At 35.8% G+C, this 26,696-nt stretch overlaps 1 protein-coding gene across 1 annotated transcript; it reads left to right on the top strand.

Annotated features, from left to right (window-relative positions):
• Positions 1–11,731: 11,731 nt before the first annotated feature.
• LOC107863986 (SWR1-complex protein 3-like) lies at positions 11,732–25,596 on the top strand. The gene is given in 9 exon segments (XM_016710219.2): positions 11,732–12,291; positions 15,242–15,304; positions 16,527–17,288; positions 17,398–17,529; positions 17,658–17,741; positions 23,943–24,002; positions 24,500–24,586; positions 25,189–25,348; positions 25,351–25,596. Coding segments are annotated over 9 exon segments (1,941 nt in total). The 5' UTR covers positions 11,732–11,817; the 3' UTR covers positions 25,470–25,596.
• Positions 25,597–26,696: the final 1,100 nt, after the last annotated feature.

Here is a 26,696-nt window from a genome sequence, read left to right as displayed (position 1 = left end):
AAGAAGATGAAGGAAGTATATTAGTTTTCCTAACGTAAGGAGGAGATTATAATCGGCTATGAAATATGTTAGGAATTATCACCAGATCCTTATTCAAAAGATAATTCAAGTCAAATACCAAAAGCATCTCATATTTAAGCTGCAAGTACTCCTATTTTGTGTCCATGAAGGACAAAGTCTATGCATACGTGAAGCGTGGTAGACCAATCGATTTCAAATAAAATAATCTTTGAAAAGGATAAAGAGCAAATAATCATAATAAGAAGACAATGTGCTCTTGAAGAGCCTACGACATAAACTTCATGAAACCTTATGAGAGGTTCAGGTACCTGAAAATAATGAAGTGATGAGATCTCAAATTGTTATGTCACATTTTGAACCGATACAAAATGAGAAATTGTTGATGATATCTTTGATACAATATTGGCGCAATATTATAAAAAAGATTACGAGGATCTGAATTCTACGTTAATTTAAGCATGCTAACGTAGAAACATTTATTAAGTGACATGAAAGAATGTATCTTGATAAGCATAAAACTTATTTGATTTGCAGTTCAGACACTTGAAGATGTCACACATATTAATATTGTCACTTGATAAAAATCCATATGAAAATTCCTAAAGGATTCAAAATGCCTGAAGAATAAAAAGTTTCTGGGAAACTTGTTTATTATTCTTAGGGATAAATTGATGGTTTAAATATTATTGAAACTCTTGGAGAGTTTTCAAAAGCAATAGATTATTTGCTGAAATGAGAAATATGAAGTATCAAATCTTAGTACAATTGGTGCACAACACTAATGTATCTTGCAAATGCTACAAGACTTGATATAGCCTTTTCAGTCAATTTGTTAGCAAGGTATATTTCTACTCCTATTAGGAGACATCAAAATGGGATAAAAGGCATGAGCTTATTTTATTCTAAAACTTGCAGTTCCGAACTTATTGATTATGCTGATGTTGGGTATTTATTTAACCCCTTAAATCTCGATCTCAAACATACAATGTGTTCACATATGGGGATACTACCATATCTTGGAGATATACAAAGTAGTCTATCTAGCCACTTCATCGAACCATGCCGAGATTATAGTTATTCATGAAGCAAGCCGAGAATGTGTGTGGTTGAGGTCCATGGTACATCTCATTTGAGAAAAATGTGGTTTGAAATGTGACAAAGTACCCATAATTTTATATGAAAATAATGCAGCATGCATAGCATATCTTAATGAAGGATTCATAAAAGGAGATAGAACGAAGCACACTTCATCAAAGTTTTACTATACATATGAGCTACAAAAAGAATGGTCATTTTAACGTGCAACAGATTATTCAAGTGACAATGTGGCTGATTTATTCACCAAGTCTCCTTCAATTGCAACACTCAAGAAGATAGTGCACAAGATTGGGATGCAAAGGTTCAAAGATGTTCTCATTATAGGGAGTTAATACGCGTTGTACTCTTTTTTACTTACGAGATTTTTTTGCACTGGGTTTTCCTTGTAAGGTTTTTTTAATGAGGCAGCCTATATGCGTATTGTTAGAGATATGTACTCTTTTTCCTTCACTAAATTTTTTTTTCCACTGGATTTTTGCTAGTAAGGTTTTAACGAGGTACATTATCTATCAATTAGACATTCAAGGGGGAGTGTTATAAATGTATTTACATTATAGTGAATGTCTATCAAGAATATAGATAAGATCTATCAAGATCTAGTTGATATCTATCAGGATTTGAAGTATCTGTCTTTTAGTTAGAAACTAAGATTATTTTCCCCTATAAATAAAGGAGTTTTGTTCATTGTATTCTTAAGAATCTTATGATCTATCATCCCTCAAGAGAAATAAAGAAGCATCTCCTCTTCTGTTTCTCTTTATTCTTGTTATTTTTTATATTTCATAACAAATAAAATATTGTTCGACATTAATTTTTAATATAGTGGATAAGTAAAGATGGATGGAGGAGAGGGAGTACCAAATGTCAAATTTGTTGAAGGGAAAGTATGTATTTTTTTAAAATAAGTTTCTAGAAATCCTTTTTCTTTCATATTAAAAACATGAGGATTTTTTAAATATTTTTTCTATTTTACTCGACAGATTATGAGAGATATTAAATGTAAACTACACAGTAATGGTAGAAGACAACACTGTGATAGTTATTGTTTGAAGAGGTAAATTAACTAAAATTAACCTCGCATACTTATTTAAAGTTGAGAATATATAATTTTTTGAGGGGTTAGACTTGTAGGTGTTTATCATTGTGACAACTGCAACATTCTAGCTGTTGCTTGTGATACCTACCATCGTGTGGTATTGCATTTTGGTTATCTTATTACCCCATTCGTTTGCTTTTACTTGTCACTTTTTGACATGACAACCTATTAAGACAACAATGATTGAACAAGTGAATGTTAACATTAAAACATGAATTTTTTTTTGTCTTTTTTTGATTTATAAATATGACAAGTAAAAATAGAAATTAAATTAGAAAAATAGTGACAAGTAAATCCGAACGAAGAGAGTATTTTGTTGGTGTTCTCATTCTTTCTTATAAACTGTGCACTATTTTTCTTCCCCTTTGTACTTGGAATTTCTATATTTAAGTCAACGGTCTTCTGAAAGAACCGTTCGACATGTACGAGATAATGATGAGATTTGTGTATATTTCATCCTTCGAGACCTCAAATGTGAAATTTCATTGGTATGTAATTGTTTGTATGGGTTGGGCATGACATGCCATTAAAACGGGCTATATTTGGGCACAACCCAACTTAAACTATTAATTTTGAACAGCCCAATGGGCTCATGACTTTAGGCCCAACTAACCCATCCAAATTAAAATATTTGCTCTCCCTTTCTTTTTCAATTTTTCTCCAACAAACTCATCCAATTCGTTTGCTGCAAATTCATTGTAAGTTTCTTTTTTCCTTCTAAATTGATGAATTAATCTTCAGAATTTAACTAAAATTAAATACTATCTAAGTTCAAACATATAACATATTAATATTCCCTCTTTACGCTGTCTGATGGATTTAGTTGAGATACACACAAGCTGAATCCGACATACATTATCAAATTTTTATGATGATCGTGTTTAGAGCAACTTGCGTGCAACTTTAACTAATTTCATGTAATATTTGTTGGTCGCCTTCGAGTAATAACTAATATTAGGTAACTTGGACAAATTAATTAAGGATGATAAAAAAGTTTCAAAACTAAAAAAGAGTGACACAAGTCTAAAATATTGAATAGAGGTGATAATTTTAAGATTAGTGTTAATGACATTAATTTTAAAATCCTCAAGTTTTATTAATTACACAAAGATCCCTACACCATATTTACACAAAGATCCCTACACCATCACCGCCACTCCTCCTCCACACTCTTTTTGTTGCCGCCACCGCCACCCCCTCTTCCTCTACTATCACTATCACTAACATTGCCACCTCTTCCAGATTCACCATTATTTTTGCCCTCTACATAAATATCGCCTATTTTTCTTCTTTCTCCTCCACCACCATCGTTATCAACACCACAATAAATGTCATCTTCTCATTTTGGCGTCACCACAAGCACCTCCCTTTTTACCTTAAATATCACTTTTTCGTGGGTTCCTCCTCCAACCACATCTTTTTTTAGAAATTAAGTAAGTATTGAAGTTGCTGTAGCAACTTCGATAATTGCTGTAGCACAACAACTAATAGTAGTTGTTGCAGTAATTACCTTAACTGTTGTAGCAATTATGATAGTTGCTGAAGCAACTCTTGTAGTTGCTGGATTATTTCTTCATTCATTTTTAAAAGAAAGTAAAAAATTTCTTTTCAAACTTCTCAATTTAAAAAAAATAGTCCGGGAAGATTAAAAAGGGAAGAAGAACAAAATGAAAAGAGAAAGAAAAAAAGAAGAGAAGATGAAAGAAGAGGAAAATCGATCTCTCTAGAGAGAGAAAAAATAAGAAGAAGATGGGGAGAAAGAAATTTAGAGAGAAAGAAAAAAAAAGAAGAAAAATTGAAAGATAAGAAAAGGGGGAAAATTCTAAAATTTGAAAGTTGGATTTGGAGTTGAAAATTTTAAAAAATTACATTTTACACTCCAATTTACTTTAATCACTAATTAAAAAGAATTTGACTTGAGTTAGTTAAAGTTGTCACCAATTTTAATTTTAAAACTTATTTGTCACACTACACCTAATTTTCTCAAGTCGGTAGTTTTAAGAATATCTTTTGATGTAATCTGTGGTTTTTGATAATTGTGATGTCCGGGCCAGCATGCGCGTGCTTTCATTAATTCCACCCGATACCTGGCACCTCCAGGCTAGGATAGATAGTAAGAAATCCCTAGTGTTTGATAATGCATGTGTTAGTTTGGGTATCATTAATCTTTTATTTGGTAGTAATATTTTCCATCCTATGTACAACTGATGTAAGTATTAGTTATCTATGTTGCTTGGATTTTTCAAAAATATCAACGAATGTGTATTGAATTCTCTAAAAATAGTGTATTTTTGAAGATTTTGATTTGAAATGAAGAATCTGGGAAACTTAATTAGTTTTGCAACCTTTTTGGGGTGTTAAGTGAGTCCCTTATTGTTGCGTGAATATTGATCTTGTACTATAGTTATGGTTGAGAGCTACTTGTTTACATTTTTCTCTCCTTCCCTCTATGTTCTTGACTCAAGACTCGAGATTAATTTTTTGTAGCATTCAACTACAGGACCATAATGGGTAAGAAATCATCAAGAAAAAAAGGAGGTGGTACAACACTTGTTTCAATTACATTAAGAGAAGAATTAGGTGGCAAGAAAAAACAAACTTATGTTAATGTGAAATTGATGCTGAAATTGGAGCATATAAAAAATCTTGCTACATGGGCTAGTGGTGAATCTTCTATTCCTTCACTTGATGCATTTTTTGGTCAGAGATTAGCTGCATCAGCTGAGTCTTTAGGTGTTCCTCCCGATCCTTTGTTATTTACTTGTCAAAGTTTTGAGCTTTTTCCAAATTTCTTACATTACTACTTTAATTTGTTGTACTTGAGCTGAGCATAGGTAAGACCCCACTAATGTGATTTCAATGGGTATGTTGTTGTATTTTCTCTTGAATTAATGAATACAGACTTTGTTAATTTTGTGACTGCTTAAAAAATGGATATTGGTTCACTAATAGATGTATGGGTATAGTTGGAGAGATAGGATTAGAAATGAGTTTATTTGGCAGAAGGAAGGTTTGGTTTTGGTGGTAGACGAGATTCATGAAGTGAGTTGAGATGGTTCGTACATGTGAAAAATGAGATGTATATGCATGCATATTCTAGTGTGGAGCTGTGAGGGGTTGGCTATAGATGGTTTCAGGAGAGTAATAGGTAGGCCAAAGTAGTAGTGGAAAGCTGATTATACAGGACATGGTGCACTTTCAGCTTACCGAGCGTATGAACTTAGAGAGAAGCTTGTGGAGGATACAAATTTGCCTAGGAAATTGTAGGTAGTAGTGTGTTGTCTTGCTATCCGTTCAGACTAATATTCATTATTGCTCATGTATTTTCTTGTCCTTTATTTATGTTGCTATATGTTCGTAGTATTGCTCCTGTAATTTCTTATCCTTCAATTTTTGTTACTAAATGTTGTCTCTTGCACTTTGATTATTGAGTTATTTTGCTATAGTTACTAATCAAAATGCTTGTTATGCATTCACTTCCGTTTTATTCTCTTCTGGGGTGTTTTTTCTTGAGATGAGGGTCTATTGGAAGCATCCTCTCTACTACGTAGAGGTAAGGTCTGTATACACGCTACCCTCTCCAGACTCTACTTTGTGGGACTACACTGTTATATGGTTGTTGTTGTAATAGGTGTGTTATTTGAACTGGAAGTGTGATACGTACGTATGGAGTAAAAATACCAAGAAGTGTTATTTGAATTAGGTTTCGCAACTACATGTTTTTTATACATGTAGTCAGTACATGTGTTAGTATGGACAAATTATTCTTCAGCGTAATATTTGATCATGAAAGAACTCTCGAGCCACACCAGAATAGATTTTTGATAGGATTATAAAACTACCGGGGGATGATTAGCATAAGTAACAAGGGTGATAGAATGGGCTGAGATTCTCCAGTTATCATACTCTCCTTCATGTGGCTTTGCCCCCAGATGACAAAACCATCACAGGCTACTTTTGCAGAGGGAAGAATTCTGATCACATCATTCTTCTATATCAGTTGGCTATCAATATCTTCCTTCGTCATCAAATTGTAATAATATTGTTGTCTCAGGAGTCAAGTTTGTGAGTTTAGCAATGTCCTCAGATGTTTTACCTTTGGTCAAAACTTTGGGATTCTAACCAAGAAAAATGAAGGAAATAAGCATTGAGCTCGTCTCAAAAAATTCAGTAGGCTTAATGCCTGGAGAAGTAGCTATTGCAAAAGCTGAGTAGACTGAATAGAACCAAAGCTATCAGAATGTCCGTATTTGCAGAACAATGGTGAAGTGCTTTGTACGAACCAGTGTAGAAACAATGTCTGGTGATGAATTGCATCGGAGTAGCTAGCACACATCACAAGATCTCTCCAACTCTTTGCATGTTGACAACTTCAATAAAGTGTTTTGTACGAACCAGTAAAGAAACGATGTCCGGTGATGAATTGCATCAGAGTAGCTAGCACACACCACAAGATCTCTTCAATGCTTAGCATGTTGACGACTTCAATCTCTAGGCCATCCTTTAGATATGGAATATATATGAACACTATGGAGGTCAGAAAAACTGGAATAGTTTAGCTGGGTTCTAGAGAATGGACAGATGATACTGTTCAATTTTATCTCTTCTCCTGGATTCTTGTCCTTCTCCTTCAGGAAATGTCACTCCCTTGAACCATACTAAACCAGTTAATTCAATTACTTGAATAAATTTCAAAGTCCTGTGACATCTGATCGGTAAGAAATAGATAAATTCTCTGCTCCATAAGAGAAGTTCTAATAATCCTCATGGAATTATTAGTTAGCGCACCGTCAAGTCTCTTGCATAAGTATAACCAGAACAATAATGTTGTAACCAACCTTTTTTTTTGGATATTGGGGAAATCATTCGAGGCCAGTGATGCACGTTTCAGAACTCAGTGAATAATATGATCATTTATCTACCCCTCTCCACTGTAATACCTTTTTCTTTCTGTAGCAGGATCTAAATCTGTGATGTACGCCATACCCACACATCATGAGCTACACCCGTACAACTAGACAAAGTCCCAGAGACCGGCTATAGCTAATTAGCTAGTTGGTATCACTTATATGGCTTCTTGCTTTCATTGTATTCTAAGCTTAGCTAAACCTGCATGGATTTCTAAAGTTTGTACGAATAACTAAATAAATACAGAAAGCCAAAACATAACTTTTTGATGAAGAAAACAAAAATATAACTTGGTCTCATCTTATTATACCTAGTTGGTGTTTTTCTATCTCTAGGATTCTGAAACATCACTCGTGTTTTTTTAGTACTTACGTTTATGTGGTATATAATATCCTTCGAACATAGCATCTAAAATACAACCAAATTTTCTGTGCTATTTTTGAGCCTTTGGTAACAGCTAATTATGCCTGGAAAAGCAAAACACCTAAACTATCATTAAGAAGTAGCCAACTCCTGAGCGTATACAGTTTTTTTACTTCTTCCTTGTGATTTCTCTTATTTCAGGATCGCACTGATGTGTTGAGTTGCTTTATTCTGCATAAAAATATATTTACTTTGAATTTTGGTCACTTTCATGTTGAATGAGTCATCGTCGACTTTTCGTCCCTATTTTTGGGCTTTCATACTAACTTATAATTGATAATCGCATGTGTGAATCAATCCTTCAGGCTGGCTACAACTGTACAGCATGAATTCAGAAGAACAAAAGAAAAGCATGAAAGAAGCGCAAGATATCTGGTATTCCTCAGAAGAACTATGTTGTATATGAGTGTCATTTCTGCTCACATTGGAATGTAAAGAGGGGAACCACAAGATGCTATATGAACGACCTATATCCTGCCAAACCAAAAACTTCAAGAGTTTACCCTGCTATATCAGCAACCCGAAAGTCTGAATAGTGGGATACATGTATCAATAAGGCAAGAGTTGATCCTACTAAATCAGCAATACAGAAGTCTGAACATTTGGATATGTTAGTGACTAGTATCGCGAAGGCAAGAGTTAACACTACTGAATCAGCAACCCAAAAGTTCGATCAACAGTTTGATATTTTAAGAAGTAATACCGATAAACATAATAACACAGATGTAATAGTTTCATCCGAAATAGCTTTAGATGATCCTACTGCTAGTTCTGCTACTCCAGTATCAACAGTTGCAGTCACTTCTTTGTTGGAATCGAAAAAAAAATAAAAATAGAATAAGGTTCAAGAAGAAAGTTGAACCCCAGGATGGTTCGTCTATGACAGATGCTGAGAAGATTGCCGCGACATCCAGTAAGCGAAAGAAGAAATCTTGGACTAGTTTGAAGGAAATTGCTGAAAGTCAGAGTAGCAATAGCAGGAAGTTCAACATATCTGTTCCTTTTGTTCTTTAATTGTAAAAATTGTATTATTGCCTGTTGAGCACCCTTTAGTGTTGATACAAGCATACTCCTGCAAGTTTTTAGAGTACTTATGTATGCAAGGGTGGCAATGAGCTGCATTACCATTTCTAGATGTCCCAAAAAGGAATAGCTAGCCATATTTTCTTAAGCTAGGAGTATTTGACGTTAAGTTTACATTTGTTTTGGGTATTTAATTCAATAGTTGAGGATATTTTTGACTTGTATACTGTAGGAAGAGTATTTTTAAGCTGCTTGGTTAGCAATTTCTACTCCCTTATTTACACTTTATAGTGATACTTTTAAAGACTTGCGTATAGCAATGTTATATATGACTTTATATATTTTTATAGTCATATTTGTGTACAGCCTTACCAATGAACACTTTCTCAATAGAGACGTCAACAAATTCTTAATGTACACACATGACATATATAACACATATTTTCAGGTGTTGATCCCCTCAACAAACAATAAGAGAGTAACATACAAAGGGGTCGTTTGATTGGGAAAGAGTTATCCCATGATAATTAATCCTGGGATTAGTTATCTCACCATATATATGGGATAACTTATCCCATCACTATGGTGTAAATGGTTGAATAAATAATCTTGGTACCAACTAATATCTCACACCAAACATGGGATTAACTAGTCCTTCATTTTATGCCGAGACTATTTATCCCTTATACTTTACACCAAACGACCCCAAAGTGTATACAAAGTTTCGTCCGATAAAGTGGGGTCTGGGGAGGGTAAAGGATATGCAAACTGTACCTCTACCTCAAAAGTGAGGTAGAAAGATTGTTTTCGATAAACCTGTAAGGTGTTGATCCATTCATACATACAAAATACACTTCTTCTGTGCACATACATTAATTCAATTTCGGTTAGAAAATACATAGGGTTAAAATCAAAAGATTATGTTCACTCGATATCAGTTAGATTTAGCTATTGTATAGTTAAAATTGATGTCTTCACATGCATACATGTACATCCAGCTTCTGTAGTTAAAATCAGATACTATATTCACACCATTCAGTTAGATTTAGATCTTTATATACACCTGAATACTACTACATTTTGAAAGGAACATGCTGATAGAATTTGCAAAAAGAAAACTATATATAGCACAAAAACATCCATTAAGTCGCGCCACTTAAAAAAAATTCTAACATTTTTGTCCTAAAACGAAAAGTCGGATAAAATTAACTCAGTTAGCATTTGGCCATTAATTTTAAAAATTATTTATATAGCGCAGAAACGTGCATTAATTGGCACTACTTAAAAGATTCTTTGAAGATTTTTATCCTTAAACATAGAGGAGGATAAGATTAACTCAACTAGCATTTGGCCATCAATATTGAAAATTATTTTCAAATATTTGTTCGATCATATTTTTGAAAATTAGATCATTATATTTCGACTTCAAAATATTTGAGAAACGCTTTTATAAAATAACTTTTCAGAAAAAAGTGCTTTTGAAAAAAATGAATTTGTATTTGGTAAATTCATTTGAAAAGTGTTTTTAATAAATAGATTGTATTTGAATAATCTTTTTCAAGAAGTGTTCTTTGAGGCAAATGACCAAAAATGACATGTATCAATAGATTTTTAATACTAAAATTAATTTATAGAGAAAATTTATGTTAAATATCTATTATAATATTTTTTTAATTAAAATTCTATTTTTATTTAATTAAAAGGTACATACTCTAAATTTTTTAATCAATATTTGTATACATATATAAATACATTAAAAAATATTAAATAACAATATATTACTTAAATAATTTAAATATTACTTAAAAATATCACGCAAAAATGAATATAAAAATTATCCCATAAATTAAATCACCACATATGAAAAAACTAACAACAAAAATAATTAATCCTTCATGCATCACAAAAAATCTCAACGATTGCATCCCTAATTTTACTACGCAATATCTCCAAACTAGTAGAAGATCTGTCTTGTATTTCTGAAGGTATACCAGAAGGCTCATCTCCTTCTTCGATCTTTGTGATGATGTCTTCGTTAACATAATAGTTAAAGTATTTATCAGTAGTAGAGTGTTGTCGTATGAAATTAAGTATAGCCACAATAGTTGTAACAAGATGAACTTGATTGTCGAATTTAAAAGAGAAAAGACATCACGTCCCCCCTCCCGAAACCCCCTCTTCGAACTTGTCCGCTCAACTTACTTTAGTACTTTAACTAAATTTCTATTTATTTTCCCTCTTAACATCTTTAAAGTGTATTAGTCTCAAGTGGGGCGGGGGCAGGGGCGGGGGTGAGGGCTGGGAGGAAGAAAGAAAAAGGGGCACGCGGGGTGGGGGATGGAGGGATGGGGAGGAGGGTGGATGGTTTTGATGAAGAAAGAAAAATGGGGTGGGTGGGGGGTAATTTTTGATATTTATATATATATATATATATTATGTGAGATTTTTTTTTTTTAAAATAATAACTTTTTATGTGGCGATGATATGACACTGATGTCGCAATGATGTAGTGTGAATGTAGTGCATTGCCGCTGTGAGAGTGGTAATATATCCTTGGGGGTGAAATTAATACACTTTAAAGATGTTAAGAGGAAAAATAAATAAAAGTTTAGTTAAAGTGCTGAATTAAGTTGAGCGGACAAGTTTGGAGATGATGCCTTTTCTCAATTTAAAAAATAACATTGAGGGTAGGAAAACAAATCTATTTTTTCAAACTCCAAATAAGTTTTATTTGAATTTTTCAAGTTAAGAATTACGTCTGAAATCAAGGAGATAATAACACTCCCTTTTATTGATCCTAAATAATCAATCGTTGTTGTATAATTTGAATCCACTAAATAATATTTATCTACACTAAAGAATTGTGATGTAAATATGAGGTATAAAATTTTAAAATCAAATTTATAAGATATGTTAATTAATTAATAAGATATATATATATAATATATATATATATGTGCGCGCGTGTATGTGATAAAATATTTTTATCATAAAAAAATAATTTTTGCTACTGCCTTTTTTGAAAAGCCTAAATTTTCTGATTTTTTACAAGTTTATCAAATACCATACTTAAAAAAAAAAAAAAAAAAAATTCTCAATTTTTTTTTTTTGAAAAATAAACAATCTCAAACCGCACATAGTATACATTTTGTGCACATGGTATAAATTGCAGATTCCATTTTCTCTCATTAGCACACTCGGACACTTTTTGCTGCTTAACTCACCGCAATCAAACCGCCATAGCAAAAATGGGAAAACGTCGGAACACGGTGGTTGCTATCAGCGACGACGAGGATGAAATGCCGATATCACGTGTTACACGCGCATCCAGTAACAGTGGCGGAGAGGAGAAAGCGAATCAACGGAAACGGAAGAAAGTGAAACTCGAAGAAGAAGAAGAAGAGGAGAAGGAAAAAGAAAAGGAAAAGCCAAAGGTGAAGGAGGAAGAGGAGAGCGAGGAGAAAGAGGAGAGGGGGAGAGGGAAGAGAGTGAAAAAGCCGAAGAAAGTTGATGAAAAGGAGGAGGAGGAGGAGGACGCGGAGGTGGAGGTGAACCGGGTTGAAGAAGCGGAGGCGGTAAAGGAGGAGGAGGATGAGGGGCAGGAGGAGGAGCAATTGGATGATGCGAAGCCGATTGGTGAGGTTATCAGGGTTACTGGAAAAGGAAAAGGAAGGAGAAATCATTATGAGTCCTTTGAGTATGATGGAAATCGCTATGAACTAGTGAGTTTTTTAGTTATTTGTTTCGTTTCATCGAAAAAAATGAATTTGAATAACTATGAGTAGAAGTTAAATTTATCGTAGATTGGTTGATTTTGGGGAATTATTGATTCTTTTAGTGTATCGTAGCTGAATTAGGGTTTGAAATGTGATTACATATAGTTTTGTATTTTGTATGATGGAAAGTATGATGTTTTTGAATTGTGGAAACCATTATGAATAGTTTGAGTACGATCGAAATAGTTATGAATTTGTGAGTTTTTTCGTTTATTTGTTTTGTTTACATCGAAATTTTGCTTTTGAATGACTATAGGAAGTTAAATTTATTGTAGATTCATTGATGTTTTTGAGAAATTACTGTCTTTATGTGTATTGTGGCTGTATTAGGGTTTGAAATGTGATTACATAATAGGTTTGTATTTTGTATGATGGAAATTGTTGCTCGTGAGTTTTTTCGTTTATTTGATTTGTTTATTGAAATATGTTTTGTTTAAACTGGGCTCTTTTTAATGTATTATAGCTGAATTAGGGCTTGAAATGTGATCACACATAGGTTTATATTTTGTGTTGAAAATATGATGCCTTTGAATTGTGAAGAAAAGTTTTCTTTTCGAACCCAAGGGCGTGTGGCCTAGTGGTCAATAAAGTGGATTGAGAACCTGAGGTCTTCGTCCAAATCCTAGCTGAGATGAAAAAAAACCTAGGGGATTCTTCCCATATGATATAGCCTTGGTTGACAGAGTTACCTGATATCGGTTGTTGCTGGTGGGGTGGAAGATATCTTGTGGATTTAGTCGAGGTGCGGTAAAGCTAGCCTGGAAACGACAGTTTTAAAAAAAAAACTTTTTCTTTTGGATATGGAGGCTTATTAGCAAACTCATATTCCTGGATTGGTCTTTTCGTCAACATAATAAAATAGTTAGATTAGGAGAATTCCTGCATGATACTGCACACATTTGGCTTGTTCAACAACAACAACAACAACAACAACAAACCCAGTAGATTCCCACATCGTGGGGTCTGGGGAGGGTAGAGTGCACGCAGACCATACCACTACCTCTAACGAAGTAGAGAGGCTGTTTCCGATAGACCCCAGCTCAAGATAAAGGACAATATATAAAAACATCAAAAGCATGGAACACGATAAAAAACATAGATACGCCATCCACAAAAATATGCAACACTACCAAACAAAAGACACCCAAGCCCTCCTACCTACTGACTACGACTCATCCACCCACCTTAAGCCTCTATCCTAATGTTTTTCCTCCATACCTTCCTATCCAGGGTCATATCCTCAGTCAACTATAACTGCTCCATGTCACTTCTAATCACTTCCCTACAGTATTTCTTAGGTCTACCTTTACCCCGCTTGAAACCATCCAAGGCCAACCTCTCACACCTACGAACCGGGGCATCCGTGCCCCTCCTCATCACATGGCCAAACCATCTTAATCTCACTTCCCGCATTTTATCCTCCACCGACACCACTCCTTCCTTCTCCCGAATAATTTCATTCCTAATCCTGTCTGCCCTAGTAAAACCACACATCCAACGCAACATCCTCATTTCCGCCACCTTCAATTTTCGGATATGAGAATTCTTAACCGGCCAACACTCAGCTCCATATAACATAGCCGGCCTGACTGCAACTCTATAGAATTTTCCCTTCAGCTTGGGGGCACCTTCTTATCGCATAAAATTCCCGAAGCGAGCCTCCATTTCATCCAACCTGCCCCAATACGGTGAGAGACATCCTCATCTATCTCTCCATTCCCCTGAATCGTCGACCCAAGATACGTTAAACTATCTCTCTTACAAACCGTCTGGGAATCCAACTTCACTACCACCTCGTCCTCTTGCCTCGAGTCACTAAACTTGCACTCCAAGTACTCCGTCTTGGTCCTACTCAACCGGAAACTTTTAGACTCCAGGGTGTGTCTCCAAACCTCCATCTTATCAGTAACATCTTGTCGGGACTCATCAATCAAAACTATATCATCCGCAAAAAGCATACACCAAGACACCTCGCTTTGTATACTCTGCGTCAACACATCCATCACCAAAGCGAATAAAAAAGGGCTAAGAGTTGATCCCTGGTGTAACCCTGTCAAGACTGGGAAATGCTTGGAATCTCTTCCCACCGTCCTCACCCTTGTCTTCGCCCCCTCATACACATTTGGCTTGTTCCCAAAATAAAAAGTGCAGCTCGGTGCGCTAAAACTCCCGCTATGCTCAAGTCTAGTGAAGGACCGGACCACAAGTCTATGAACTTGTGACTTTTCATTTATTTGTTTCGTTTCATCGAAAATTACCTTTGAATAACTATAGGAAATTAAATTGATTGAAGATTGGTTGATGTTATGGTGAAATTACTGCTCCTTTCACTGTATTGTAGCTGAATTAGGGATATGATGCCTTTGAATTGTGAAAAAAACTTTCTTGTGGATATGGAGGCTTATTAGCAGAACTCATATTCGTGGATTGCTCTTTACCTCAACATCATAAAATGCTAAGGTAAGATATGGAGAATCCCTGTGTGACACATTTGCTACTGAATCTCCACATATTTAGTTAGTTAGCTGAATAAAAAGTCAAAATTTAATTTCCTTTTTGATTTAATGAGTATATTTGATATAGTTGTACTCATCGTAAGGAGTTGGAGAAATGAGAGGGTTAGTTAAATCTGATTGGTATCTTTTCTCATAGAAGTATGATTACGGTGGAAGAGGCTTGGTTTGGTGGGCTTGGATGTTGGTATGAGAGCGGAAGGGAATTTTGTGAATCGATATCAACTTCAGTGATTTTCTTTCATGGAATTTCATTTGGTTGTTCATTCTCCCTTGACTAGCAATAAGCAATGTTGTAATTGCATTGGCTTGTAATTTTCCTAAGTGATATAGCCTCTGTTGACCTATGGTGTTTCTCTATTACTAATTTGTTTTTTATACAGGAGGATCCTGTGCTCTTGGTTCCAGAAGGAAAAAATCAGAAGCCTTATGTGGCAATTATCAAGGTAATTCCTTTTCCCCAGAAAATGTATAACTTCTTTGGTACCTCCACCCAAGGGTATGGTATGAATTGTGTGTAAACCTTGGACATCAGGGTTCAATTCCAATAGATACAGAAAACATTAGGTGATTGTTTTCCATATATTTGAGCTTTGGTGGGCCCACTGCTAAAAAAAAGGATTGTTTCTTGGTAATTAGAGATATGCACAATCTGAGCTTATTCGGAAGCTTATGTATTAGGTAGCTTTCCTTTCCACCAGACTGCCTTTTTTCTTTTCTTTTGTTTTTTTGGAAGGGGGCCTCGAAGTAATTGGTAAAGTTATTGCCATATGACCAGGAGGTCAGCGGTTTCAACCGTGGAAACTTCATGGCCTCTGATAGAAATGCAAGGCAAGGCTTCGTACAATAGACCTTTATTGCCCGTGCTTTCCGCGGGCCCCCTGCATAGCAGAAGCATTATTGCACCGGGCTGCCCTTTTTTCCTTCTACTGCGAAATTAACTCAATTTGACATGGATTTTTATTGTGAGTTTGCCTTTTCTATTGCTCCATCAGAGAATATCTTTTTCTTTGGCGCTGCTACTGAAAGTGTGAATTAAACTTCCTCAGTTGGAGTACAAAAGGGAAGGGGAGAAAACAGAAGCAAAACATTAAATTGTAGCCTAAGAAGGAAAGAGCAGACGAACATTAACTAGTCTGGAAAAAGATAATAATTACCTTCACTTCCATATATGGAATCTGTCTTAAAGTTGGGCGAAAAGAGGTGTAATTGCCGTAAGGTAAGTATTTCCTTTGATTGGTAGGAAGTAGAAGAGGAACTGAAGTGGAAGAGGAAGGTATGCAACAATGCAACATTTATGTTTCATGTCTCCCCACGCTCCATCAAATCTATTATAAATTTAGACATGAGGCCATGCAGGTACTCTCTGTGTTTTAGGATGAGTCTTTTTCCTTGGATTAGCAGGTAGTTTAGGACTAGAGGGAATACAACATGTCATAAGTCTCTGTTGAGTTGTCTCAGATAGGTCCAATGTAGTCGACTCCCCCCCCCCCCAAATCCTTTTTTTTTTCGTGTGTGTGTGTTGTATTTTATCTGCATCTTCCTGAACTGGTGTTCTAGCTTTGGCATGCAATTATTTGTGGCGCTTGATTCTCTGGCTGTTAATTTTAGTGTGGCTGATTGCTTTTAATCTCTTTTCGAACTCTCAATTAGATTTTCTCCTTATAGGATATTACTCAGACCAAGGATGGCAACATGATGGTCACAGGACAGTGGTTTTACCGACCTGAGGAAGCAATAAAAAGAGCTGGTGGAAATTGGCAATCACGAGACGCGAGGGAATTGTTCTATAGCTTTCACCGAGATGGGGTCCCGGCAGAGTCGGTCATGCACAAGTGTGTGGTGCACTTTGTACCGTTAAACAAGCAGATTCCAAAAAGGAAAGAGCATCCTGGTTTTTTTGTTCAGAAGGTATATGACACTGAACAGAGGCGGCTTTTCAAGTTAACAGATAAGGACTATGAAGATACCAAACAGCATGAGATTGATCTGCTTGTTCAGAAGACTATAGCACGAGTTGGGCATCTTCCTGACCTTGAAACTGAGGATAATTCTGCAGCTCCTGTTAGTCAGGAAGACCAATTGAAGAGTAAACGACTTTTGAGGAAGAAGAGCATGATGTCTTTGGATGTCACCAGAGAAGATGAAGCACCATCTAGATCTGGTCAGCCTACAGCAGAAACTCCAGGCAGTTGTGCCAATAATGCTTCAGAATACTTCATCATCCTTTCAAACTTCAAAGTCCTAACAGGTGAAACACAGCGTGACAAATGGCTGGAAAAACTGCTGCAATCAATTCAGTATTTCTGCAACCCTGTGGATAATGTACAAAATGATGGTAAAGAAAAAGGGGGCTCAGATGCTGCTGATCTTACTGGTAACACAGATTCTGCAAAACACGTTAATGAGTCTCTAGAAAACAGTGCTGACGTAAGAATTCTTCTTTTCAATGATTTTGATGATTGACAGAATTTATGTATAGTTGCTATTGTACAGATGGATTTTCCTTGAAATGTTTCTTCTGTTGGATTATTTTCAGGGTGATGTGTTCCAATGGCCAGACAGTGTTGTCCCTGCTGTAGTCTCTCTAGAGAAAGCTGCACATGAGACCCTCTCATCTGATTTTCAGAAGTACAATCAGAAGATGAGGCAGTTAACATTCAATCTTAAGGTGAGTACCTTTTTTAAGGGGATGGGGGTATGAGCATGGAGTTAATTTAATTTTCTTCTAATTTTCTATGTAGGTATGTATTTACCTTCTAATGCTCCAGTTTTCCTTTGTTGTAAATATATTGTCAGAACACCTCACTCTTAGCACGCCGTCTTCTGAAAGGGGAGTTGGATCCCTCTCAGATACTGAACATGTCCCCGAATGAGCTAAAGGTATGGGTCCGGGGAATTAACTTTTTACTGAATTTGAGGATTGAATTATGTTTTATCGACTTTGTACGAAGTTAGTCTTAAATGTTTGACATAGTAGTTTGTACTTTTATATTCTGTTGATTTCTGAATTGGTTAGCCCTTGCTTTGTTGAACTTACTTGTTCTTCTTGAATTCATCAGGTGCAACCTCAATAGGTTTGTTTGAAGTTCCTGAAATGTAAATATTGTTCAGCTGTGGATATAGTGAAGCTGGTTTTGAGAGCATTTTCCTAAGTAAATACACAATGAAGGAAAATTTGATTTGCCCTTTGAGATTTTTTTTGTGAATTAAACATTGTCTTTTCCTTCTCTGATATGTGAAAAAGGCATCCCCCTCCAACTCGTCTGCTCACACACAAAAAAACAAAGATGAAGAAGAAGCAGGAGATTTCCTACAAATAAAGAAGTTGATTATCACCTGTAATACGAATTTAATGTGCTCCAAAAATAAGCCAAAAAAGAGGGCGCGGGGGGGGGGGGGGGTGTGTGTGTGCTTGAAATGTGGAAGAAGGGGACCTCATTTCCTTCCGTACAAGAAAAAAAAAACTAATTTAGGTTAGGCATAAAACTAAACAAACCTGCCTTGCAGTTTGATTTTCGTTTTCATAATTTAAGCATAAAACATTTTCTTCTGCTTAGTTCTTTAGAACATTTGAATTGTACTTGCTACAATAAAATATTTGCTCTTGTTCCTCACTTAATTGCCCAGATTTCTCTGTAGTGAATATTACCATTAGAGGTACACCAAGGCTGTAATTTTGTCTAAGTCTAAGTAGCTTCTGTTTGTTCCAGCCTTGTAAGAACTCAATCATGAAATTAGGCATGGTCCAACTTATGTCTAGAATTACAAAAAACATGTACCGCAGCTGGCTAGTGACCCTGGATGCCATTTTATTTATCGTGATGCTTTGATGTAATTTTTCAGTATATGGCGTGAATTTGTGAATTGTTGTACTAGAAGGTGTATGTTAATTTCTAGGATTGAGCTCTTTTTCAATGGACATTCTTTACAAACTAAAGAAATTGTAGGCTGGTCTGATAGTCTCATATTATGTTATTATTTTAGTTTGATTTAGTTCATTTATTAATTGATCGCTGAGTAATTTTTTTTTTTTTTTTGATAATGGTAAAGTTGTATTTAGCATTAAGGGTGTGCTGGCTACCTCCAAAAAGTTACAAGCTAGTACCATAATTACAGGGCCCCTAAGAAATCTACTAACTGTTCTACCTCTTCTATACCCTCTTCTTTACACCAAAAGTACGAAGTGTTAATGCAATTGTTTTTAACCTTCTGCATTGTGTTGATAATATTCTCAAAGCATCTGAAGTTTCTTTCTCTCCAAATTGACCACCACACACAGGATGGTACTAAAGTCCACCATCTTTTTTGAGTCTTGCTTCCTTCCCTTTTACTCTAACTGCTTAGGAGGTCAGCAGTGTGTTCAGGCATCACCCAGGCCTCTTGAGATAAGCTAAGAAACATGTGCCATATTTATGAAGTGATCTTGCAATGAAGAAACAAATGGCTGTTGATTTCCTCCTTCTCGTGACAGAAAAAAACACCGGGAAACAATCTGAAAACCTCTGTTCTTCAATTTTTCCTTTGTGAGATACACCTTTCTCGAAACCTATCATGTGGAGCATTTCACCTTGGCTGGAATGTCGAGCTTCCATATCTGAGTGCTGAATATCATATTTGTGACTAAACAATATAACCATTCTTTTTTGATCAAGAAAATCAAAATGTTTTTTAACTATATAACCACACTCAGTATGAAGCTTTTGGTTTTGTAATTTACTATCGTGTTTTCATTAGAATGAGAGTTATTTTATGCCATGGTGGGTCGTGCAAGTGGACATAGAGACAGATCGTCCTTGCATTTGTCAATTAAATTGACTTCGACCTAAAAACAATTCTGTCATACTGTAATATATTACTACTGCTAAGTATTTTAAAGTAATATGTTTAGATGTATTTGTATACAGAGAAATTTCAGATTTATGTGTGTAACTTCACTCTAAGTATATACATTGAGTACTTCTTTTGGGTTATTATGTGTGATATTATTAAAAAAAAATTGTGTTGGTAATAATATGCGATTATTTTATGTTTAGTATATACTGATAGCATTTCCATAGATAAAATAGTCTCATCTTGGTGGTATTTTAAGGATCATTAGCCTCTCACTGGAAGACGGCGATGATGGAGAAGACGAGTGTTTGAGAAGAATGATGCCTTCTGCATGAAGGTGTTTTAGGATTATGTAAGTGTTAAGCGGAGATCCTGCCCTAAGAAAGGGTAGTGTCAAGAACTTTGTCAATAATGCTGAAGCGAGAGAACTCTTAGAATCCTTAAAACCATAGTAGGGAATATATTTTGTTTTGATATATAAAGTCTTTCCACAGCACCTCCGTGCCGCTATTCTAAACTAATAAACTTACCATTTCTGAACAAAATTAAAAAAATATAGAAGAAAGGAGAGCTGTCAAGACCAGGGTCAGATGCCTCCTTATTTGAGAAGGAAGATTTTTGAGGTTTCTTTCCAACCTAGGTTAGGGATTGTTATGGTAGCTTGCTGAACGTTAGCGCGATTTGATCTGTGGAGAGGTGTTGCCGGCTCAAAAATTGAAGAGCTATAATGGGAAAAAGAAAGATGCACACACAAGAGGAAATTGGAAGAGGAGTATTGATACAACATCGACAAAGGAGACACAAAACAAACACCAAAACAATCCACAAGTTGGAAGAACCGAGGACCCCTTTGGTGACCACTCTCGGATTCACTACAACAACAACGAAAACACAATAACAACAAGATATTAAGGTGTTCAACACCTCTAAAATCAGCGAGCCAACAAACTAGATTAACAACACAAGCACAAGAGCAAGAAGAACACAAAGTCTCGGTTTTGGGACACCAAATTTGAGAATGAACAACAACAACAATGAAATAGATAGATAGATAGGTAACTTGACATACAAATGTACAAACACTATGAACCTAAGTGTATATTAAACACAAAGACCCAAGAATTCATACAAGTAACACCAAGCTCTACGGTGACCTCAAGGGAACGGGATTCCTAAGCAACCAACATTTCAAAACTAGCACCAATACAAGTGATATCCACACTTTTTTACAAGGAATCCATCTTGTAAGACTTTCTCTTTAGAGCTCTCAAAATATCACCAAAGTTATGAGAAAATGACCTAGCATATTCTATTTATAAGCTAAGTTACAACTTATTACAAAATGATTAAAATGCCCTTAATGAGCCATTACAAAGGGACGACTTTGGCATGTAGAATTGGGTGGCCTTGGAGTGTTTTGAAAGACCTTTTTGACACTTCAAGGCTTGTCCTTCTTGGTTGGGCAGCTCCCAAGCTCGGGTCTCAACGTATTGGTCTCCAATCATGTCCTCGAAAGTTAAGAGGCCTCTTTGTCTTGTATCAAGTATGAATTCGAGGATAAGTTTATAACACTTGAGTGGAAAAAGGGTATATCTTAATTGAAATGTGTAGAAGTGTATGGAATTATACACATCTATACGATTAGGGGCACAAATATGAAGTGAGCGGTATTACCTTATTATTTGTGCCATCCTTTAGATCTATACAAGGAAACAAAGAGAAGAAAGACTCTCACCTGGTAAAATGGAAATCAGTAGCAACTGGGAAGAAGAATGGGGGAATGAGAATTAAGAGTGTGAAGTATCAAAGCAAAGCACTCAGAATGAAATGGTTGTGGAAATACTCAAACGACGACCAGTCACTTTGGAATAGAGTGATAGGTGCTAAATATGAGGCGGAAGACAATTGGATGACCAAGGAAGTGACTACACCATACGAGATCAGCCTATGGAGATCCATAAGAACTCTATGGGAGGAAGTCAAACTCAACTCCAAGGTAAAAATGGGAAATGGGAATAAGAAAAATTTTTGGAAAGAAGAGTGGCATGAGAAAGGGAACCTGGAAATCCTTTTCCTTGACATATACAACTTAGCTTTCTTTCAACAAAGGACTATTGCGGAACTTTGGACAATACAGGAATGGAATTTCAACTTCAGGAGACAACCTAATGACCGGGAAGTAATGAGGGTAGCAGAATTTCTTAACACGGTTGGAAATTTTAAGGGTCTTTGGGCAAAGAAGGATGTGTTGTGGTGGAAAGGTGGCAGCAAAGGCATATTTAAAGTAGGCGCAGCCTACAGGTTGATGGATCAACCAAGTTTGCTGAATCCTACCTGGCCATGGAAACAAATCTGGAAATGCAGAATCCCCAATACAACAATAACAACAAACCCAGTGTATTCCCACCTAGTGGGGTCTGGGGGGGGTAAGATGTACGCAGTCCATATCTCTACCTCTGAAGAAGTAGAAAGGTTGTTTCCGATAGACCCCGGCTCGAGGCACGAGATACCACACAAACACATAGTAAAGCACAGAAGCAGATTGCATAACATAAATACGGCACCCATAAGTAATATAAAACAGAGGAGAGCAGAGGAAAGCACACAGATTCGTAATGAAACATGGAACACGGAACACGGAATCATAACAGGAATAAAACCCCCACCAAGTAATTCCCTACACTAGCGACCCAAACTGGCCCTAGTCCTCTGCCGTAATTCGCATCGTCCAGACCTTCCTATCTAGGGTCATGTCCTCGGTGAGCTGTAACTGTTCCATGTCCCGCCTAATCACCTCACCCCAGTACTTCTTCGGCCTACCCCTACCCCGCCTAAAACCATCCCCAATAAAGTTTAATATTTTATGTGGCTCCTAGTAAGGAAGCAACTTTGACTCAGGATAATGTAATGAAAAGGGGGATAACTTACGTTCTAGGTGTTTCCTATGTGGGGAAACCTCAAAAACCGTAAACCATCTATTTCTACATTGCAAATATACTCAGCAACTATGGAGAATACTTTTGATCCTTAAAGGCATATATTGGATTATGTCGGGGAGAGTCACTGAAGCTCTAAAAAGCTAGGAAGAGGCAGGCATCCATGCTTAAGACAGACCTAGATGGAGAATTATCCCTGCTTCAATATGGTGGACGATTTGGAAAGAAAGGAACTCTAGGTGTTTACGATTTGGAAAGAAAGGAACTCTAGGTGTTTTGAGAGCATAGAGAATAGTGTGCAGAAAGTTAAACTAAACTGCATTTTGTTATGTTTTTGGTGTAATCAGTTATACTCAAATGACACTGTCACTATAATTGATGTTTTAGACTCAATATAGATATAGAGCAATGGAGTTTGGAGCACATCTGTATATAAGGTTTCAGTGCAACCCATGTACTGTTGTGATATAATACAAAGTTACCAATTTAAAAAAAAAAAAAGTATCTGATATTTCAAACTTAATTTGGTTCACATTCTATTTGTTTGTTCCTCCTATCACATTCAAGTAATTTAGCTGTTAAACGTTGTCCTTATTTCTTTTTCCATTTTTCATCCGATCCTATCTTCTACCTTTTCCTCGTTCCTCCTTTCATAATCTTATATACAATTATCATTAAACAAGAGAGCTACTAGGGAACCTTATAAATTTAATAAGAAAAGATAAAATAACAAAAAGATATAAGAGCTATAGGGAAGGAAATAAAAAGTGAGACCCAACTCTTTAAGGTGGAGATAACATCTATAGCACTATATAAGTGTACATAGAAATTGAATGAGTCATTTTCTGTACATTGTATAAATATGTGTTTTATATGTTCTTTCTTTTTGGTGGGTGGTTCATTTAGATTTGTATTGTTTCTTAATCGTACCGAAATCTCAAATATTGTAACATACCATACCATGCTCACCTCTATTATAAATCCAACTTAGAGAGTAAATTTCATTCATACTCATTCAGCTTCATGTTTATCATACGAAAGCTAATTTTTTTTTTTTTTGTTAAAAGTCATTTTTTTATTCTTATGCCATTTGTATTTTTACCAAGTTAACTAAAAAAGAAGATCTACTGAAATTTTATGGCCAAACACATAAACTTGTCCAAAAATTTCATTTAGATACGTATTCGCCATTTGAGGAGATCATCAGCAGTTAGTAGAAAACCTTTCATTCCTTATTTCTGTTGTGGAATCGGAAAATTGGTGCCAGCAGATTATGCCTTCCTTTGTTTGATGTTATCTTCCATTTCTATCTCAGGAAGCTTTAACAGCAGAAGAGTTAGCAAGCAGGGAGCCCGAGGAGCCAGAGCCCATACAGGTTTATACTACATTATTATTTTGTTCCTTAAGCAGGTTTTAGTTTAACTAACCAGGGCAAACTTTAGTTTACTACTTTGGTGGCAGAGTTGGTCTTTTATTTCTCATTACTAGATATGTGTATGGATGCACTAAATGTGAAAGAAATATTTTCTTGTAACCAAGTAAAAAATCCTCTCTTTTGGCGGAGCATGATTTTGTTTTCTAAGATGAAGTTGAACGTAGGCATGTAGCTTCTCAATGTACTGAGCCTCTAGAATTCTGAAGAATTATCTGTTCATGTTGAGAACTTGAAAGAGGAGTTCAGAAATTTGGCCATTATTAGTTGGCAAAAATTGATGTGATGATGTTACAAGACAGGAGTTTTGAATTTGACATATCTTAGTTGCTCATTTCTCTTCATGTTGTGACAGATGACCAATACATGTTACAAAAACTTTAACACAGGTTAAGTATATTGTTTCTTGTTGCTCAATTCTTGATCGGTTTGTGGCGCAGATGACTGATGCTCGTTGCAAAAGATGCGCAGAGAAAAAAGTGCGGCTCATGGAGATTATTCAGGCTGGGCATGGAGATCGTTACTCGGTTTGTCCTTGCAGCTTTCGTTTGGGGTTTGAGATAGACTTGCTACATATGTACATCATGATGCTTCTTTTTGGATATTTCTTGTAGCCTCTTCTTCTTATTGTTATTATTATTGTTCAGTTTGCTTTTTGTGAGAGGGGTGAAAAGCTGTTTACTATGATAGCAATTGCTTGTTGCATCCGAAGTTTTTTTTATAGTTGATTGAGCATTGTCTTTGTTCCATTTCTGAGTAGAGAGCTAAATGTTGGTAATAGTGAGGAGGAGATTTGAACTTAAAACAATATCAGGTTATGTTTAGATGACGTGACAGTAATCGATCTCTTTTTGAGTTCTTTTCTGTTCTCGGGGTAAAGCTAATCACCACGTCATTGTCATTATACTAAATCACCATGCAAGATGTTGAAGGGATTTATCTTGAGTAGGGACCTTCTTGCATGTTATGTCTCTTAATATATGTAGTCATTTTGGATTTTTACTTGTATTTAAAGAATGAAACAGATTGAATATGGTGTAAACGCCATTTGAAAATTTCCTCTTCCCCAAATATATTGATTTCTGCACTAACTGCTTCTTGTTTCTGTTTTTTCTTTTCCATACCTCAGCTGGAGTGTATTGCTTGCGGCAATACTTGGTATGCATCTAGGGACGAAGCTGCTAGCCTCACAATTGGGCCAAATTTGGCAAAGAGTGTTGGAACAGAACCATTGGCCACTGCTAAGTTTGAAGATGTAGAGAAGAACTTAACGAGTCCACGGAGAGCTGATAAGGAGCTAGTGACATTCTAAAGAAAACAACTGACGCTTACATGCCGGTTTTAGATAGCCAGAAATCATTTAACAAGACCAAGCCGGAAGACAGCACTACTACTAGCAATGCTGACTGAATCGTCTGCTAGTTTCTCAGTCCTTTTAGACTCAACCATCTCCGATAAGTAGTACTCCCTCCGTTTAAAAAAGAATGACCTACTTTGATTTGATACAAAGTTTAAGAAAATAAAGACGACTTTTGAATCTTGTCGGCTTAAATTAAAGTTGTGTCAAATATACTAAAGTGCCCTTTAATCTTGTGGTCATAAACATGCCATGTGGAAAGTTGACATTAAAGTATTGCCAAAAAAGGAAAGGGGTCATTCTTTTTTAAACGGACTAAAAAGGAAAGTAGGACATTCTTTTTTAAACGGAGGGAGTAGTAGATAGCGCACATAGATACAGTTCTTTTACGGTTTACTGGGTTCTTGCTGGTATAGATATATGGGGTAGTTGAAAAAATCATAGCCTGGATAGAAACTCAATAGTGAAGGGTGCGACAACTTGGTGTGGTGTTCACTTTCTTAGTATTGTACAATCTGTACAGTTGTAAAAGGTAGGCAGAGGTTGATGGGTATAATGTTATCTAGTTCTGGATTTGGATTATTATTTTGCTTCTCCTACTTAGATGTGAGGTGATTTATGTTTTGAAGGGAGCCTTGGTAAAGTTGCTGTCATGTGACCGGGAGGTCATGGGTTCAAGCCTTGAAAACGGCCTCTGGTAGAAATGCAAGGTAAAACTGAGTACAATACACCCTTGTGGTGGGGACTTCTGTGGACAGTACTCATAGTGTGTGTTTTCGTTAACGTGGAGTAAGGCTGCATTACGTGTCTTAATGGCTTTGGTGCAGTCTTTTTAACATGCATTCATGCACTCTACGAGGACGTGCATTGAAGGAACGTGTTGGAAAAATTGCGTGTATTGGAAGGAATTTTTATATGTATAGATTATAGGTGATGGCAACTTCTGTGGTAGTTTAATAACGTGCCCATCTTGTTGGATATTTCGACCTATTCATAAATTTTCTTAAATTAACAAGTTGAGTATCATTGGAGTTTTTCTAATACAGTTAGGACATTTGAAAGGGCCGTCTGTTATTGTTACCATGGCAAAATTTAGTGGGTTCAATATGAAGGAAGATGCTCTTAATGAGAAATGGATTTTGAAAATTGTTTTCTAGGCAAATAAGTGAATACTTTTACTTATTTTTTTTGTGTTTAATATGTAAGCAAAATATAACTATAATCTATAATCTAATAATATAATCTCTATTATTATATTAAAAGTGTAAAGAGCCTTATAA

The sequence above is a fragment of the Capsicum annuum genome, chromosome 3, assembly GCF_002878395.1.
Source record: "Capsicum annuum cultivar UCD-10X-F1 chromosome 3, UCD10Xv1.1, whole genome shotgun sequence".
Lineage (NCBI taxonomy): Eukaryota > Viridiplantae > Streptophyta > Magnoliopsida > Solanales > Solanaceae > Capsicum > Capsicum annuum.
Note: the sequence above shows the minus strand (reverse complement) of the source record. Positions and strands in the feature narration are given on the sequence as shown.